Raw genomic sequence first — 19812 nt, 5'->3', positions numbered from 1 at the left:
TCTTCAGTTTTTTGCTGCAAATTGGTAAGTTTCTAACCAGAGTCCTTGTGAAATCCCTTTGTTGGACAGATCAAAGTAGCAGGGAGGATAAATAATAGAACACAGAAAATGGATCACACAGGCAATACTTTTGAGACATTATCGCAATTCACACAACCTTACGGCTAGAGGAAAGCCATGACTAGTGCATTTCTAACTTAAGCCCTCATCAATAATACCTGGCGTAGAGGTAAGCCATGAGGCCCAGAGGAGATCCAGCTTGCAGAGTGCTCTTTCCTTTGCTGGTACCATAGCTCAGAACACACGGATCCTCAGAGGATTTAAGGTCCAAAAAGCCAGGACCACAGACAGCCAAAGAAGGCAGTAATGAAACCTCCAAACCCCACTGGTCCACACTCAGAATCTGCAGATACAAGAAATCATATCAAAGAATTTAAGTTGTTAGGGAATGAATGAGAAATAGCAGTGGGGATTGGAGAGCTTTGTCAGTACCTCAAGGTATTTCTTCACACACTCCAAGAAGACCACTTTGGATCGGAGTTCTTCAAACTGGGACTTGAGTTTGGACAGCATCAGCTTGCTCTCAGAACCTTTGGAAAACATACACTGTGATATAGATCCTACTGGAAGCTACGCATGCCATGTTTGTATACTATCAGCGTTATGAAATGGGTAGCCAACCTTTGTTTTTTCTCTCTTGTTGAATAAGCTTCTGATAGAAATTTCTCGTTTTCTTTAGATTCCTTGTTTCAATTATCAGCTGCTGCTGCAGTTCCTGTTCAAAGGAAATCACACACAGTCACACAAAAGGCCCTAAAATAACACCACATGCCTTCCACTGAAAGAAGCCTTTGGGTGTTTCCAGTGCGGATGGGGCAGCTGTTTTTTTTTCTCTCTTCACTGTGGCAACAAAAAGCAACAGCTCTTTTGAAGAGAAATGAGTGAGAAGTCGCAGCAGCACGGCACTTAAGGTGTGTTATTAGCTGTTGCACAAACCTTCTGAAGGAGCAGTGGTTCCATCAAAGCATGCAAACACAAAGACTATTCATTAATATTCTTTTGCAAATGATAATAACTTCCTCTGCCATGGGCTAAGTTCAACATATTAATATTCAGATCCAGTTTGGTGAGAATAATACGCCAATTATCTTTAAGTCCCACCACATGTTCTCATCCTATTTACCCCAAAGCCTGACCGTGCCCCACTTCATTACAGATAGGAAAATAATTCTTGCACTTAATCATAAAACCCGACCTGGTGAAAGGCTCAATGAAACTAGGAAGTGAAACTGTGCTTAATAAGCACTTGGCTGTAAAATGATACATGGATAAAATGCATAAAGAATAGAAATGAAAATACTGGATTTATTCACAGCATAGCATTTTCAATCTGCAGGGATAATGTCAGAGAATAGTTTGATGAAAATATACAAATTTTTTGCTGCTAAAAACCTGTTCAGTCAACCTGTTTTTCTTTTAAAAAAACATCCACTGGAACAGGCATGAAATAAAAAAAACACATACTTTATATATACATTTCATTGAGTTAGTGTAATAGAATCTGATAAATAAATCAGCCACTTCATGCAGTCTGCCGTTTGTTCAAACACATACGGTTAAGGTCAAATATGACTCACTGTCAGTAAGCTTCACAGGTTTACCCACCTGTGTTTTCACATCCAGACATGGTGATTCTGCGTGCTGTCCCAGATTCACTGCATACTGGATTACCTCTGGACTAAAACAATTTTCTCCGAAGAAGGCCAAGGCCCAGGCTGGACTGAAGCTGAGGCCCAGTCCCTCTGCTCTGGATCCAGGTGAGAGTAGTCGCTCTGACAGCAGAGAGTCACTGTCCTCCATATCCTCCGAGCAGTCGGGGCTCATCTGCTCGTCGTGGGCTCCCATCAGGCATTCTTCTCTCCCCGACAGAAACTCAGCTTCAGAGGGGCTTTCATCGCTGCCCCCCGCTGAATGATCTCCTCCCTCCATAACCCCTGCGTCCGAGCCGTCAGTGCTCATGCCTCGACCGGTTAACAGGGACGGCGGTGAGAGAGGGGGAAGAGAAAGAGAGAGGGACTGAATCACATGGAGAGCAAAAAAAACAAACAACAAACTGGAAAACTCAGATAGAGATCCAAGTGTGGCGCTGGGGGTATTTGTTGCTAACCCTGTCATAGCTACACAATGCATCCACTGTTCAAAAGATGAGCCTAATGGCATTTCAAGCCCAATTTTCAAATTTTGATCGCTGTGTTTTTATCAAGTGCGTTGTAAGAGGCTGTTTGTATTCAAGACCACTTGTGTAGCATATTTTAGTAGCACAACACATGCAGATGCAAGAGTATGTGTGCATGTGTTTGTGAATGCCACTGGCGAGGAATGAGTTCCAGGGGAGAAAAAAATCTTTAGTTTGCTAGCACGCCTTGGACTCTTATGAATGGGCCTCAATCTTTAGAGCAGCATCCAACAGCCAGTCACAGCTCACATGATTTCAGTCAGCAGCCAAATAAAGGGAAATATCAAAACATTGGTTGGGGTTCAATGGTATATTTTCAAATCTGGAACCAGTATTGAATCTGTGTACCAAATGCAAATCCTCAGAAATACCCTAATTAATCTATTTAGGTAGTTTGCATGAGGAGCACTGCAGTGGTGGGATGTAGCTAAATAAGCAAGTAAGTAAGTAAGTACAAATTTAAGAAGCTTGTATTTACTTGTGTAGAAGTATAAATGAGCATGAAATGGAAATACTCCACTAGAATTCAGGGGTAAATATCGTACTTTGACTGATTTAGTTTCTAGCTATTTTACACATAAATATTTTACATGTAAATCATATGACCAGCTTATAATATACTGTTATAAATTAAACTACCAGTGTACAGTTAAAATCAGCTCTGCATTGACCTACTACAAAAGTAAATTGCGTAATGCTATAATTAATCAGTAATGATAAAATATTTTCTGTTATAAATTATATAAAATAGAAGAACACTCAGGGGCAAGTAAATTTTACTAATAAGACAGACATAGTTTTACTATGTGACATTTTTTGTGAAGGACTTTTACTTGTACTGGAGTATTTTCATTTTGCACTATTGCTAATATCTAAAAAAAAAAAAAATAAAACTGGGGTGCAGTTACAAAATTTGCTTTCAACAAATTTGTGTTACAAAGGATATACATTAGGGCATCTTTCAATATGGTTCTTAAATAATAGCATTATATTCGCACTAAACACAAGTTTTGCCACATAGATGCATATTTTGTATTTAGTTGACTACCTGCTCTATACTGCTATGTGAACAAATCTGTGCATTTTATAAACTTGGAACCAGAACAATGATTGAACCAGCTATTGGTTCTCAACCAAACAGATGTATTTGCCATGACCAAGATTATTTAAATCATTATTACACAGTGTAGCTAAGATAGGTTTGATCTTTGTCTAAACAGCAAAAACAATATTGAATATCCAAGTCCATCTCCTACCTTGATAGATACAATGTTGACTATTCTCCAATCTTAATTCAAAATCTTCAAGCACAGCCTCATTTTCTCCATGACAGGACCGGGCCTCGGATTCTTCCCAAGAATCCACAGCAGCAGGACTGGACATGTGAATGTTCCCATTCAGGTCGAGACAACCATGCAGGCAAACTTCTTTCTTCCCTCCCCAGACAGTGGCTATCACGGGCGGGGTGAGGGCTGCCCTTTTCACAGCCTTTGATGGAGGCTGCTCATTAGAGCCGCTGCAGGAGGCACATTAGGACACACACACACACACACACACACACACAGTGTGTTCAAAGATAGTGACAAAACACATTTAAGTATATTATAAAAAAGATAATTTGAACGAAACAGCCAGAATACAGAATACAGCATCCAACTTTTACACAGAGGGGAATGTCACAACGCTCTCACATCTTGCAAATCAAACCAACTGATCCATAAAATAAAATTGGGCTCAAACAGAAAACTGTCCACTCCAGTCCATGTCAGAGTTAGAATGGACCATCTTTCAATAGAGGGGCCACAGCCCCCCCTCTGTCCCCTCAGAGAAAATGAAACAGTGGAAAAAATAACCCTCCACAGCTGAGCCCTGGAGGAAGAGTATCTATCTCTCTGCAAAGCTGTGATGTTTCCCTGCCAGCAGATTAAAGGGTCTCTCCACATATTGCCCTAAGCATAAGAGCATGGCAACACCAGGACAAAAAGATGTCTGAGAGAACTGACAGCCTCGTCCCTCTTCTCATCTCCAGCTCACATTTAAATGAACAGAGATTTGCGAAGCTTTTTTTTTCTTTGCCATTATTCATGTATTCATTCATACACTTAGACGTGCATATTGTATTAACGCTCATTTGAATGCTGCGTATGGTGTGCACATGCATTTGGAAGTGTGTGGAGGAGAGGTCATGTTCAGTGAGGAGTGGATCATTCTGTGTGCATAATCTTCACATCCGACATAAGAATAAATAAAAAATCTGACTACAAGCAGCCAGATTTGGGCATCTCACTGTTTGGACGGAAGCACTGGCTGTATTTTTGTTACTAATATATCAATTTTCAATTTCACCCAAGACAATCTCCTCAACTCAGTTTAGCCTAATTGTGCTGATTTGATTAATTTGACAACCCACCGCCAGATTAAACACTGATGTATAATCTGAACTGTAGATGATTTTGTAATCAAAACTGAAATATGTACAGTATGTAACTTTTCACATGCTGTAAAAAGTGTAGAGATGATGTGTGGTCTGTGACCACAGCAAAAATGGGGTTGTTGTGGTGTGGTGTAAAGAAGCTTGGCGCTTTTGAAATAACTTTTGAAAAATGCAACTGCTACTGTAGCAGCAAAGATTGCTCCGACTGAGCTTATGTAATTGATATTGATGTGTGAAAATATGTTGTGAAACATACAGTATGTCATTTCCAGAGCACTGGGGCAATTTTGAAAGGACTGTGTTAGCATTATCAAGCCTAATAACCAGACTGGATTGCCATTTAAATTTCTCTTCATTCATTCATTCATTATTTGAATTTCTGAAGAATCTGATCTGTGGGCAGCATTTCATGTCTGAAACCAAGCAGCCACTTGTTGGGTCCCACTTGTGTGCTTTCCGTGATCCTCCAGACAAATGGATACATCCACAAAATATACATTTTAAAAAAGCCCATTCCAGTTTTTCCCGAGGCCCAGAAATTGATTTCAAATTGCTACACCCCAAAGGTATTCAATTACTACTGGATTATTTAAATGGAGGAAATCATCAGATTTTCACATTTAAGAAGCTGGAACCAGAGAATGTGAAGCAACCTTGCTTGAAAAATGGCTTAAACAACTAATTGATAATTTAATTGTTGTTGATTTGTTTTCTGTCAACAGACTAATTACTTAATCATAATTTCAGGGTTAATACTTATTCAATTTATAATAAAAGCTACAAAACAGATGCTTAGGTAATGCATAACTGACACATAACTCACAATGATGTAGTAATGCATGGGACTGATAATCACAGGCGAACATCTACATGTTGCTGCATGACGCAACGATCAGCTTAAAGATCGGTCCATCCTCCCTTGGCTGGCCAACTGACACCGCTAGATTTGTTTTGGCTTTAGTGCACTTTTCTGTGCTTGTGCTAAACTTCCTTTCTTTCAACAGAAACAAAAAATATAATCATAACAACAACTCATGTTTCAGCTGAGCTTGTAAATCTGACAAGCACTGGGTCATCCTGGTACATGCAGATGTTCTGACCACCAGTTTGATTTGAAAAAAATAAAAATAAAACAGCTTTATTTGTCTATAATAACAGGTAACTGGATTCCAGCTAATTTGGTGGCATATAAATTAATGTTAGTTAAATTAATTTACTGCTGAGCCATTAAACATTAACTATGCACATAAACTGTGTTAAGCATGCATTTCATAGCCTTATTATAAAGTGGAACAAGTGTTTGAAGTCCTACTCACAGTGTGGATGGGCTGTAGTGGACCAGGCAGTGCAATACACCCAGCAAGTCGTCTTCCCAGTACAGATCACTGAACCTCTCCTTCACAACACTGGCAAACGTGTGGTACTGGAGCTCCTTCAAAGAGAAGATGTACTCCCCTCGGAAAAAAGAAAAGATTTTCTATTTGAATATGTCTGAATAACTCAAGATAATATTATTGGTTATTTTTCTGTTGTTTCATTTACAAATGTCTTCAGTGAAGCTAGTGCTAACTGGTGTTAGCACTAGCTTGGACAACATGGTTTCGGTTCTCTGCAACGCTGCAGCTGTCTAGTTTACTTCTGCCATCCTGATGTCAATAGATACAGAGAGAGTTTTAGATGGGATCAAGCTTGATCACACGTTTGTTACTTCTAGGCTGGATTATTGCAATTCCTTATTATCAGGCTGCCCAAATAAGACTCTCCAGTTGATCCAAAATGCTGCAGCATGTGTACTGAGAAGAACTAGGAAAAGAGATTATATTTGTCCATTATCCGCCTCTCTGCACTGGCTCCCTGTAAAAACCTGAATATAATTTAAAATCCTTCTGCTTACCTACAAAGCCCTTAATTGTCAGACACCACCATATCTGAAAAAGCCCATGCAGGATTATTTGTGGTTCCTAGAGTCTCCAAAAGTAGAATGGAAGCCAGAGCCTTCAGCTATCAAGCTCTTCTCCTGTGGAACCAGGTCCCAGTTTGACTTCAGTAGGCAGACATCATCTCCACTATCCACTGTCACCTCTATTATTACCCCATTAATGCATGTTACTAACTCAACTTCTTCACTGTCTCGTTTGCTTTCTCAACTTGTTTGAGCACTTAGGCTCAGTGTATGAATGTGTGTGAATGGTGAATGTGATGTAGTGTAAAAGCGCTTTGAGTGGTCGAAAAGACTAGAAAGGCACTATACAAATACAGAGCATTTATATGTGTTTCTTGTCTTTCTCCCCTCTCCTTCTGCCGCTTTCAGTATTTCTGCCTTGGGAGCTGTGGAGTCTGAAACTATAGTATGGTTATCATTACTATTGTTATCACTGTTATTATGTTTTCATTGATATCTGTAATATTACCACTAACATTACTATTATTTTACATATCTATGTGGAACTTGATAGATAAATATATAATTTAATACAGAGCTTTTATCGCATGTATGTAGAGATCTTATAATTATCTTATAATGGCCTCCATCAGTCAGGGTTGACCATGGTTGTCACATCCTAGGGGTCTGCCCCGCTGGTACAGCGTCTCTTGTGACTGAGAAGTCCTATGTGAGGCAGCATCTGAGTGTGGTTTCCGGTCTGTCAGGGTAGTAGCAACATTTTCAGGTCGTGTTCCAAATGTTTGTTTGAATTGGTTTAAGCTGGATGTTGTTTAATGCTATAATTATACTTTGCACATAGAACTGAACTGTTTAGGTAAAATTTACATCTGTGCTACTACCGCTTGGAGATGCAGAAGCTGGACATTTCAACATTTTATCCATTACTTTTGAATTGTTTATTCATTCACTTTTAACTGTTTCAACTTGTCGGCTTACATGCAAACTAGTTTTCACACAGCATGTGGTGTTGAGGTGTCACAGCTAATTCAATATGTGAACATAAAAAAATATAATCATAACATACTCAAATTAGTTTACCTGACCTTTAATCTTTCCACAAACTCCCTAGAAATTGCAGAAGTACCCCCTGGTGTACAATACCGCTGGATGGGAATCACTGCATAATGTACATATAGTGGGTTTTTTCACTACTGATCTGTAAAGCAAATGCAGGAATAATAAAATTATATTACAGTCATCTAAAGACACATACCCATGACGATGTCCTCAAGTCCATCATCCAAGTACCCATCAAGTGAAAACTCTCCCTTGAGCAGGTCAATCACCTCCTGTAGGGCAGGGTGGACTTGAGGGGAGATGGACTCTGAAGGAGACTGGTTCTCACCAGTTCCTGGATTTGTTTGTCCATTGTAAGCTCTGGGCACACTGTGCTCCAGAGGGATATCAGAAATGATGGAGCTACCATTAAAATAAGATGATGGTGGGACATAACCCTGAGCTTCAGGCCTCAAAGCCACATTCAGACAGTTAATAAATGGACCACCAGTGCTCTCTGGAACTGTGATTAGTCCCGGCAAAGGCTGTGGCACCAGGGAGAGATTTATATCCAACCCAAGGAGAGACTCGGGAGCCCTAACCTGCACAGGCACTAAGGAAAGATGTCCTGTTGTGGGGTCCTGTAGGAAAAGGTAATTGTTGAAAACACCACATCCATTGAGGTTAGTGGATAACGGTGGAGGAAGAGAGACTTCAAGACAGGAAATATCAGGGAGCGCAGAAGTAGAGTTGTCCAGAATCTTGTCACTAGAAGTTGTCGAAGTTGTAGTTATGACTGCCTGATTAACAGGATACTCTTGTGTGTGTAGACTTGGTTCAGCCTGAGTAGGATATGAGTACTCAGAGTGTGAAGGGAAATCAAGGTCCCTTTCCCCGATGTGTTCACCGCTTTTTGTGAATTCCTCCACAGTCCTGTAAAATAAACAATCCCTAATAAACGTTCTCCTTTTAAAGCTGTGAAGCATTTTCTGTATGTATTACATTTCTCCTCTTTTTCTTAAATTCAATTTAATTTTAATTCTGTTTCTTAAAGAAATAGTTTTGGGAACTTATTCCCTTTTTTGCTGAGATGGGAAGATTGATACCACTTTCATATTTGTCTGCCAAATAGCTTAGCTTAGCATAAAGACTGGAAGCACGGGGAAACAACTCTGTCTGTGTGTGTTTGTTTAATCCAAACAATCAAATGTATGAACAACCTGCGGTTTTATGGGTGGTTATGTGCTGGACTATTTCTTTGCCTGCCGCATTGACTTTGTGGAGTGTTGTTGTTAGGTAGAGATATCAGTAAGTCACTGTGTACAGTGACACACACATGCCCAAATAATTACAAACATACACAATCATAACAAAAGGAAAGTTGTAAAAGTATCACAAAGACTCCAAAATGACTCTTTGTATTATCAGAATTTGATACATTTAGTGTAACTCTAGAAGAGCTGTATCAGTAAATTACTGTCACACATTGTCATGTGTGCGTGTGTGGAGGAAGTAAGTTGGCTCAGAAATAGTTCAGCACATTATTCCTTGTAAACCCACAAGGTGTCATCTTTACACTTTGGTTTATGTACAGATGAAACAAATGAGACATAAAGTGTTAATTATTGAGCTTTAGATGCGGTTGTAGCTCGACTTGTTTTAGCTTTAGACAGAGCCAAGCTAGCTGGTTATTCTCATTTAACTCTCAGCAAGAAAGCAAAGGTGTATTTCTAAAACTATTCCTTTAAATTTTATTAACTGACTTCTACTTAGCTTTTTACAACAGATGCATCACTGTTATTCAAAAACATGTATAATGATAAAACAATAATTGTCTGGAACATCCATACCCTGCACTGGCAGCTCCAACGTGTTTTCTCTCCTCCTCTGTGTCCCCTTCATCGGTCAGAATGATGGGGGTGAAGTGTGTGGCAGTGGAAGTAAAGGCTTCTGGGAGATGGAACTCCTTGTTGACTGAATAGCTGTGGGGAACAGGGCCAGGCACAGGAGCCAGTCGGCTCTCAGTGGCCATGGGCACAAAGCCTACACACAGTTACAACAATGCCAGATACAATATCAGTGATATTGTCTCATGCAATGCACAATGGTAAATTACACAAAATGTGTAAAAATATTGAGGACCTGCTACTATGGCATAATCCCAGTTAAAAGCCAGGCTCCCTTTTTAAGTAGTCTCCCAAATGTTTGGCAAATTTAGTGTATAATATGACATTTCAAGTATATTGCATGAGGGTCCTTTATACTAAAGTGAAGTTCCTACCGCTGTTGTTTTGTGCAGACTCTTTACATGAGCTTTGATGAGCTGCACTCAAATCATCTGCATCACTGGATTTTGAAGCTGGCTGAAAGAAAACAGAATTGGTTCATTACAATAGAGTGAGATCCTAGTTTTCAATGAGACAAAACAGGGCCTACATCAAGAGGATGACCAAACAGAAAAGCTGACTCTAACAATTGGAATTATATAATATACAATGTATAAATAGATGAAGATACAAAGATTTAAATGTATCAGCGGTGAAAAACAAAGGTAAGTTTACCGGGTGAACTCTGCTGATGAGGTTTTTCCAGACAGTCTCAGCATTAGTCCCTTGACGTGATAAGTAGTCACGGCAGCTCTGGAACAGATCCACGCAAAAACAAGTGTGATAACAACGCAGAAAACTTCACTCACAATCACACACAGACACCAATACTGTCAGAATTAAGTGTTTGATTGAAGACAAAACATCCACAATTGGTAAAACTAACAGCTACTACATTTGTTTTAAGTTCATCTTAAGTCCTTGATTAATACAATCATAAACCACTTTTACCAATTGCAAGTGATTTTCTTTCAAAAGGTATATGTCTATTTGGAAAAATGCTCATCTCTGAAGTTGCAATATCTGCCAAAATAAATGATATGATAAAGACAAAATAAAATATGCTTTAAAATATAAAAAAGAATGATGCACAGCTGAATGCTAACATTAACATGCTAATATGCTCACATCATATGTTAACATGTTATACTAAGACAATGAACATGGTAACACTGACCAGTTAAACATCAGCATGTTAGCACCATAGTGCCTAAGTACCTCACTCAGCTGCTGGCTAAACAGTAGTTCATCAGCACTAAACACAAAGTACACCTCAGGCTAATTAGTTTTGCAGAACTTTGGCCTGCAGATGGCACTACAGGAAAAGTCAGATCAGATCACCAAAGTCAGAAGGGTTTATCCATACAGTCTAAGGTTTATCCATGAATGTCTGTAACACACATTTGTTTTAATCCATCTTGTAGATATTGAGATATTTTACAAGAAAAGTCCGATGTTTGACCTGTTAGTGTCAAAAAAGAGAAGGTCGGGGGATTACCAAAGTCAGTAGGGTTCTTCCTCTGGGCACCAAAGATACAGTCTGTGGCAATCGATCAATTAGTCAAATTTCACTAAAACCCCCAAAATTTAACATCATGATTGTGCTACCAAAATTGTGGACCTACTGACTGAGCAACAGACCATTCCTAGAGAGGGGTGAAAAATTGCTTTCAAAAATGTGGTGGGAGTTGGAACAAAAACACAAATAGAGGGTGTGAGTTTTGTCACCAATGACCTTCCTATTCATCACAAGCTTATACAGTGCAGGGTTGATAGTCAATCTGAGAACTGTGCACTCAAATCAGAAATCAATCTAATTTCTCTCTACTTTCCTGTATAAGTATCACCCCACCTCTACCCCCACAGAGTACAGATCATGAAAGATAACTGGGAGGGGAGGCCTCTGTTTAAACTGTCATCCTATTTGTTCTCAATCAGGTTTCATTTCAAAATTCTGAAAGTCAAAAGTCTCATTTGTCTTTTGTAATTTGTTTGTAAATTTGTTTTTTTTTTAGCTCATTTAAACTGAGCCCACTGCTATGTCTGTGTTATAACAGTGCTGAAAACAGAAATAGTGTTTCAGTACTGGAATCAATATTAAATTCAGGCCAATGCTGTAAAGATTTGCAAATTGCAGTGGCTTTGTGCCTGGCAAAAGAAGAAAAGTGCATAACAGGCAGCCACATATGACACATCAGCTTTCTTATCTGCCAGAGAGCCTTGCAGATAATTTGTCTGATTTTGTTGTTGAATTGTTGGATTAAAGGAACAATGCATACTTTTGAAAAGAATAATAAAAAAAATACTTTTTTAGCCATGATGATGGTAGGTCTTTCAATGGGCGTCCTCTTTGCCATCTCCAGGAGCAGTCTCTTCAGTTTGCGAGGCATTGCCAGTTTTTGATTAGGTGATAAACTGAACTTGGCTGTAGCCCAGAGAATAGCAGCAACCCCATACACACAAACCTGAGCCAAGACAGAAAAGAAGAGGGGAAAGGCTACAACCAAAGCAATTCTTAAGTGAAAGTTAGTTTTAAAAATAAATTAAAGCAGTTCAGAAAGACAGACCTTCTCAGTCACAATTCCATGTTCTTGATATTCAGGAGCAAGGTAAAACTCATCTCGGGACCCTGCAAACAACACTGACAGTCAGCTCCTGAGATAGACAAACACCTCCACACACTGATGCCTCATATACTGGTAAAGAGGGCATTTTCAAAATGCATTTGTAAATAAACAACTAAAGATTAAAATAATGGAAGTATGTTAGACTTCAATGCTCTACAGCAGCACTGAAAGTACAGCATAGGACTGAAGTAAACCTACCTATGTTTTTAGGTTTCAAGAAAAGTACTTCTCCTTCGCAGCCCACATGCACTGTGTCCAGGCATAAATAGGCTAATGGGAAAAAAAGAGGAATCAGCTGCACAGCACAATGGTGGGCATCAAAATGCAAGCCATGTAACATCATTTACATAATATTTGAATTTTCTTTTTTGTCTCTCCTGGAATTTTCTTCTATCAGTCCAACATTAACTTTAAGAGCTGGCTCTTGAGTGAACAGAAAGAAATAATCCAGAAAAAAGAGATTGGTTTTAAGCAGTGGTTAAAATCACCTGGAAAGTCAATGTAGGTCTGCAGTGAAGACAGGCAGGTGTAACACAGAGTCCAGAGCTCATTAACTGTCAGCCTCCGTCCACATCGAGTAAGCAACTCTCTTAGAGAGATCCACTGGATAGAAAATAAAGCAGTGTTTAAAAACAGGAAAAAGTTACAGACTTTGGGGCTAATATCTCTCAGTATGCCTAAATAAAAACTGAACTAATCCCCAACTTGACTTTCTCAAAATCTATTTTTGAATCATTTCAACTTTCAGCAATGATTAGCCAAATCGAAATGCTCCAAGTCCACTTCATTAGATTGCTTTGCACCTATTACTGCTGAGTATGTGACTACTCTGTCTCTTTGAGACTGAACACTTCCCCCTGAAAAGTAAATTAATTTATACAGAAGACTAATAAAACAGGTTCTGAGCAAACAAACATTACTGAGTATGTTTGAATGTTTCATTACAGGCTGTTACAACAGGCTAGATAACAGATTATAATGGCCCTAGTTCATTTTTGTAAATTAAAAAAGCTAAGCAGACCTCAGCATCATGCCTCATGGCAGAATTTTGTACTAAGTACTCCAAATATTAGCTTAGCTTTACTTATTGATTTATATTAGCAATCTTTTCCTTGGCTTGCTGGCTACTTTGCTAAATCTAATCTCAACACAGGGGCCATTTACTAGCTTTTTCCTAAGAGCTAAGTAAGTAAATAAGAGCTAAGCTTGTAAGTGGTCACCCTAGCTGTTGTCATATAACCAAAGTTTTATGCTAAGGTCACATGAAGACAATGCAGTAAAACCTTCATGTTCAATAGCGCAAATCCCACCTGCTGATAAAGACAGTAACTGCAATTTAGAGAAGATACCATGTTGAAGAAAATCTAGTTAATCTGTTCCCATTTCTGGACTGATCTACACCCACACCACAGAAACCTTTTTGTTTCTATCTTTCTCTTTCACAGCTACTCTAATTTACAGACAACTCGTCAGTGGACCTCCATGTCTGCACCAGATCCGTCTGCGAGATACAATCAGTCAGAGATTTGAGAGCCCTCTGGCACTAGCTAACCTCATCCTGAGATTCTTCATTGAGGCACAGCATGCTTTTGGTCATGTGGTTATTAGGAATGTAGAGGCGGTGGTTCAATGAACTCAGGTCCCCAGAAGAGTCCTGTTCCATTTCCAGCTCCTGACAGGAAGTACAGAGAGAGGCTGAATCCTGGGTGCAGCTATGGAATACACATTCATGGCACCCTCGAATCTTTGTTTCTCCACTGCATAATATCTCTGCAGCATTCTCATTTCCTTGTGACATTTGGTTGTCCACAACTGAGTTCACACAATCCTCAGCGCTACTGTGTGGGTAAGACTCACAGGACTTGCCCCGATTGAGTTTTTGAAGTCTGTTACTCCACACGGACTTGCAGCTCAAGTGTTCATCCACTCCTATCTCTGTGAGGTCGGATACAGGTATACTGATATCTCCGTGAGTTGGAGGGGAAAGACAACGGGGGTTGTTGGAGTCTGGGACAGAGCAGGAGCGGTTAAGAGCCCCCCTCACCCTGTTCAGCCTCTGCTGGGCTCTCCTCCTCACTGGGGAGCTGTTGTGAGACCTGCAGTCCAGGTCATCTGCAAAGTTCATGCCGTCCCCTTCACTGTCGTCCATATCCTCCGCCCAGAGAGAGGAATCCCAGCCCCCGCACACCTGGAGATAGAGTTTTTCGCATACAGTCATTTGCTTCATTTGTTCTGAATGCAGAAATAATCTTAATTATTCATTAATGGTTGTGGAAAAGGTTGAGATAACGGCAACATTTTATGATATCAAGGAACCTTGGGCAAATTTTTTAAACTCACTTGAAACTGCTGAGATGCTGCCTATGCATGGAGTATGAAATAGTTGTGTCTCGATGGTAACCCTAGATTTTCAAAACTACTAGATGTACTAGATGGAGTATAAAGAGCAACTTATTATTTTTTTTAACTTAGTTGACTTATTAGTATTATTATTATTTTCAGTCTTCAGTTGCAGTTTTGTTAGGCTTCGGCAGCAAAACTACTTGGTTCAGTTTAAGGAAAAGATCATGGTTTGGGTTAAAATGAAAAGTCAGTGTTGACTTTTGGTTTCACAGAGGACACAAACAGAAACAGTCTCCTGGGAGAAAGTCCTGTGTATGTGAAAGGCTTTTGGCAGTGGAAAATGCATCAAGTTGTTATGCTTATAATTTTTCAGAACATCACAAACAGGTGTGCAGAGGCTCCTTTCATGATCCCCTGCAGCTGATAATACTTAATTAAATCCTATTATACCGTCGGCATCTATTACCAAGGCATCTGGCATACGTCAGATGTGCCTGTCATATTTTGATAGAATTTCAACGTTACTAAAATCAAGAATGAGGGGGCTACTGTGCTCTTAATTTATGCAGGTAAACAGCAGCTAATGTTACTTTTTAAAAGTGCTAACATTACAAGAATAATGGGGGACTTCTGTGCTCTTAACCTGTGCTGCTCGTTGGTGGTTTGGGACACATTCATTTTCCACTGTCGGAACACGCTAACTTTTTGCAATGTTGGTAAGCGTCATCACTGCTACTAGCCATTTCTCCCAGCTTCATAAAATTTTTTGTAGCTACGCTGTGTCACATACCTGCTGTCTAGACAGACCATTTGCTTTAACAGTACTGTCAACACACAGATCTTTGGTATTATCCTCCGAGCTCAGTCCTTTAAGCAGACATCTGGGTTTGGGATGCTGCCATCTTGCCTCCCAGGAGCCTTCCTGTCCATCTGTGGATATACAAAGAGAACAATTAGTACCAGGAGAAATCCCAGCAGAGACCAAACAGTGACATTTGTAAAGTGACATGCGAAAATGACCTTGAAAGGTTGACACTGACTCGATGGAGAGCACCCGTCGCCCGATAGAAGACAGTTTCCGGCATACAGCTGCAGAGGAGGTATGAGACAGCCTTGCTTCAGCCAGAGAGAGGATGTCCTGTGGGAGTAGTGAACTTGCAGGTTTGTAATATTTAAAATAAAAGACATAATGATTATGTTCTACTTTTGTAGATACCTTCAGACAACATTTGAGGGTAGAGGCAAAACACAGAAGGACGTTAACTACAGCATATTTCTGTCAAAGTGACTTATTTGGAATTAGTAATTCTGATTGTACATTTGAAAAGCTATGCTTCCATCAAGTAAATTTCAGACATTTCATTATATATTGTATTGTATTATGGATGTTCACAGGATTATTGTCCTACTTATAGTCATTTTAAGAGTTATAATTGTCATTGACAAGGTACAAAGTAGATTTATTTATCATTTTATAACACAGGGTTGTACAGCAAGATGACATGAAATGTCTGATGAAGACCGAGACATAGCTATTTAATACATTTACCATAAGCTCTGCTTGTCAACAGTGTGTGGGAGCTCATTTTTATTACTTTGATGCATTGCTAATTTTCCTACGCACCCATCTATCCAGACCCAGGTGTGCAAATATCACTTTTTTCAGCGTGATTGTGCACAAAATGTTCATAATGTTGAAAAAATGCACACACAAAAAGGCACACTTATAAAGTGTTCTACTGTGGCAAATTATGTACATGACATTATAAGCCACAAATATTATTCCCTGTTTGGGTTACATATATTTTCAAGTCATGTTACTATCGATAATGTCATTAAATACAACGCACATGCTGCAGTGCAATAACCATCCATTTCCTTGGGTCATGATCATGATAAAATTAAAAAAATTTACTTTATCTCAGTGTGTATTATGTGTATGTGGTTAATGAATTTGAGTGTTGACCTGAAACTGAAACTTACTTTCTAAAGCTGTTCATTTTTTATGACTACATATGTAAACCAAATTATGCAATACCATGACTGTTGCATTTGCATCTCAGTGAAACCGACTAACCTGACTTGACCTATTCACTTTATTTCACTTGTACATCTGGACACCAACACAATTTGCTCAATTGAGAATTATTCCACCCCTCTCTAAACCATACTATAATAATTTCAGCAGCAAAGAAGGGTGTTTATACCTGCAGGAGAGGCCTGTCCTCAGGCTTCTCCTCCTGCATCTGCTCCAACAGCCTCTGGATTTCTTCTCCCAGCTCTGCCTCCAGCTCTGGCTCGATGACAAAGTTCAGTGCGGCAGAAAGCGTAGAGCCCAGAGAGTAAACATGGCCCTGCAGCCGGAGATAAAGGAGGAGGAAACACTATCATCAGGGACTAGCTGCAGCTGTGAATTAACAGTAAGTGCAGAGATCTGATTCTGTGAATGACTGTATGTGAATGAAGGCAAAAAAAAATACAAGATCTTCTTACCATTCTGGGCAGTAATTGTCATGTATTGTACATATTTATGACAGAGCATTTGTTTTGCTTTGCTACAATGAAAGTGCTTATTATGGTGAGCTCTAAGGCAGCAGTGGATTTGAACCAGGTGCATCTGAGTTCACATCCCAGATGTTACGATCACTTCCAACAATTGAAGTGGACTGTACCCATACTTATGTGGTAAACACATGTGCTAGGCGGATCCCAGTGTGGGTCACCAAAATAGAAGAGTAAATACTAAGATGAAGGCCTTAACTCCTGTTTTGCTTAAGCTATTACTTTGGCTGTGCGTAAAATCTACCTTGAGAAAAACCCAGTTGAGAAAAACACCAGAGGAGTGAAGAACAGAAATTTTGACAAACAGTAAACTTAGAATGCACAGTTCATTTTTAAATCCCTTTTTACAAGTCTACTGTAAATGTATTAATGTTATGGTGAGAGCAGTGTCATCAATGTCAGTGTGTGAGCTTGACATTTATATTCTGTATTTTACCACAAAGGAAGCCAAAAACGTCTGAATCTAATCACATGAGAAATATTGTTCTCAGCAAAGATACTATTTACCATATTTCTAGACTTCACCTATAGTAACTAAATATAAAGATTACAGAGACACACTAAGTTATACTGAAAGTAAGTTATTAAACCCACAATAGCCATTGTGAATAATGCATACAGATCCTACAATAAAAAAGTGGAAGACTTGTGGCAGGAAAGACAAGAAAATTCATATAGACAGTAGAGTACACAGACACATTCATAATAATAATAATAATAATAATAATCTTTATTTGTAGAGCACTTTTCAAAAACAAGTTACAAAGTGCTTTAACAAGTGTAAAGACAATAATACCCAAAAAACAATAATATAAAAACAATACAAGATAAAGAAAAGAAAAGACTAAAATACACGTTTAAGATAAATATAAAATTAGTAAAATAGAATAAAATAAAAGGGATAAAATACAGTGTCATACCTGGAGCTGCAGGTGTATTCTGCCTCATGATGTATGTCAATACACAGCTCCACTAAAATTCATGTTCATGTTTCATTGTGCAAACATATCTGCAGGGAGTGAAGAGGTCTTGGTCTAGACACCAAAATGTAACTATGTTCTGCTGTAATAAACATTTCACCTGAGTTGTCTGAACTACAGCAGGTAGCGGTCTTAACAGGTCCAAATTTTTTTTCAAAATGGACCCATGAAAAAACACAAACTTAAGCATGAGTTAATTAACAGAGCGAGAGAGAGAGAGAGAGAGAGAGAGAGAGAGAGACCCAAAACATTAAACGTCACTTAAGTAAAGTACATTATTAGCATCACAATATAGTAAAAAAGTCAAAAATAAAGTACTCATTATGCAGAATGGTCCATTTCAGAATGACCACATCCCCACTTTTTTTCTTTCATATATTTGTAGGTTTTTGTTGTGAGACATGCACATGTGCAGATTGTGAAGACAAATTACCCTCCTGGGACAATAAATACTAGATATCTATAATGTTGCAGCTGGTAAAGGAGGGGATATTTTTAATTACTTGCGTAGCTTCATCTTATTTCAATACATTATAATTTGTCTATTGATATTTTGTACTACTAATCTCAATCTGCAATGTAACTTGAAACTAAACCTGTCAAATAAGTTTAAAGTAGCCTAAAATGGAGTTGCTCGAGTAAAGTATACATACGGTACTTGAGTAAAGTAAACTTAGATAGTTAGTTCCTCCACTGTCTAAAATGTGGTCACTCTAAACAGAGATATTAACTAGCTGTAAGATCTCAGCTATTTACTTACTTACTTGGCAAGTACAGTGTTAATCTCCATTAGGACTGATTGCCACGAGTACAAAAACAAGTTGAAATAAACCAGTATTCTCCTTTAAGTCGCAAGCTTACTAAAGAGATTTCACATTATTAGATGGAGGTGACAGAGGTGAATGATTGCTGGCCTGTGTGGGGAATTTCAGGTGAGAAAAGAGAACGAGGAACACTCTCTTCTCCCTCAGCAAACATCACCAAGGTGCCCGTGAATGTGTGGCGTACTGAGAAAATCCCAGGGGTGACTGTGTGCAACTGTGACCAGATTAAAATCTATAATGAAGATTCGTCATCTCTCACCTCAAACGTGCTGCCTGTGCTGTCAAACTCAGGTGGCACAAAGGAGCCTTCTGGATCATCTGCAGGATGAAAACATACCAATTAACTGCTCCATTAAGCATGCCTGAAAAGCATACAGTAAATCATAATGCCATCAAAAAGGGACATTTGTCATTTGATGTGAACGCTCTGATGTAAAGCCATGTCAGTTCTGTACTGTAACCTACTTGCGAAGCATCTACCGTAATGAGATGCAAATCAGATGAATCTGTTTCCTGCATGCTAAACCACAACAGTCCAGTGAGCTAGCGCAGCGGCTTCCCTTCATTTGCATGTGTCAGAGATGATCCCTGACGAACAAGACAGGCGCTATCAGCGGATCAGAAGACGAAGCAGCCACTGAGGAGCAGCGCTGCATCCTCATCATTCTCCTCTTCCTCTTCCTAATGAAATAGGCCACTGTTCAGACAGGCTAAAGCAGGACACTCAGATATATGAAAACATCATCACAAACACACGCTCCCTCAACTGGACTAGACTTAGGATAGAGGCACATGGAGACAGCAGGAGAGAGGTTGGACCCAGAGTTAGAGGAGGCCAAGGAGAGGAGGAAGGGGAAGGAGGGGAGTAAAGTGGGCTGTGACAGATCTGGGTTTGTCTACATGAGTTATGATATCCCCTCCCAGGTGCAGTGAGACCATTCTCCATTTCTCCTCTTCTCTCCTCTCCTCCTTAGCCCTT

General features: G+C 39.3%; 2 protein-coding genes across 3 annotated transcripts in view; both read right to left on the bottom strand.

The window, feature by feature from the left end:
• The window catches only part of btaf1 (BTAF1 RNA polymerase II, B-TFIID transcription factor-associated), a gene marked incomplete at its 5' end in the record, with an annotated part of 442252 nt that overhangs the window by 282973 nt on the left and 139467 nt on the right, over positions 1 to 19812 (bottom strand).
• The window catches only part of LOC123983747 (kinase non-catalytic C-lobe domain-containing protein 1), a 34385-nt gene that overhangs the window by 8441 nt on the left and 6132 nt on the right, over positions 1 to 19812 (bottom strand). Inside the window, exons 1-20 of one of the 2 annotated variants that reach the window (XM_046070061.1) lie at positions 19299 to 19472; positions 19093 to 19151; positions 16675 to 16821; positions 15488 to 15605; positions 15258 to 15397; positions 13677 to 14312; positions 12613 to 12727; positions 12323 to 12394; positions 12065 to 12126; positions 11804 to 11962; positions 10173 to 10250; positions 9893 to 9974; positions 9462 to 9654; positions 7829 to 8544; positions 5987 to 6125; positions 3493 to 3752; positions 1666 to 2021; positions 682 to 775; positions 493 to 590; positions 219 to 403 (exon numbers count right to left, since the gene is read on the bottom strand). In XM_046070061.1, coding sequence (XP_045926017.1) covers positions 219 to 403; positions 493 to 590; positions 682 to 775; positions 1666 to 2021; positions 3493 to 3752; positions 5987 to 6125; positions 7829 to 8544; positions 9462 to 9654; positions 9893 to 9974; positions 10173 to 10250; positions 11804 to 11962; positions 12065 to 12126; positions 12323 to 12394; positions 12613 to 12727; positions 13677 to 14312; positions 15258 to 15397; positions 15488 to 15605; positions 16675 to 16713 — 3542 coding nt within the window. In that variant the 5' untranslated portion in view covers positions 16714 to 16821; positions 19093 to 19151; positions 19299 to 19472. Of the gene's footprint in view, positions 1 to 218; positions 404 to 492; positions 591 to 681; positions 776 to 1665; positions 2022 to 3492; positions 3753 to 5986; positions 6126 to 7828; positions 8545 to 9461; positions 9655 to 9892; positions 9975 to 10172; positions 10251 to 11803; positions 11963 to 12064; positions 12127 to 12322; positions 12395 to 12612; positions 12728 to 13676; positions 14313 to 15257; positions 15398 to 15487; positions 15606 to 16674; positions 16822 to 19092; positions 19152 to 19298; positions 19473 to 19812 lie in introns of those variants that run through there. The other variant, XM_046070060.1, reaches the window with a different exon arrangement.

The sequence above is a fragment of the Micropterus dolomieu genome, linkage group LG15 (genome assembly GCF_021292245.1).
Source record: "Micropterus dolomieu isolate WLL.071019.BEF.003 ecotype Adirondacks linkage group LG15, ASM2129224v1, whole genome shotgun sequence".
NCBI lineage: Eukaryota > Metazoa > Chordata > Actinopteri > Centrarchiformes > Centrarchidae > Micropterus > Micropterus dolomieu.
This window is presented reverse-complemented; position numbering and strand designations above follow the sequence as displayed.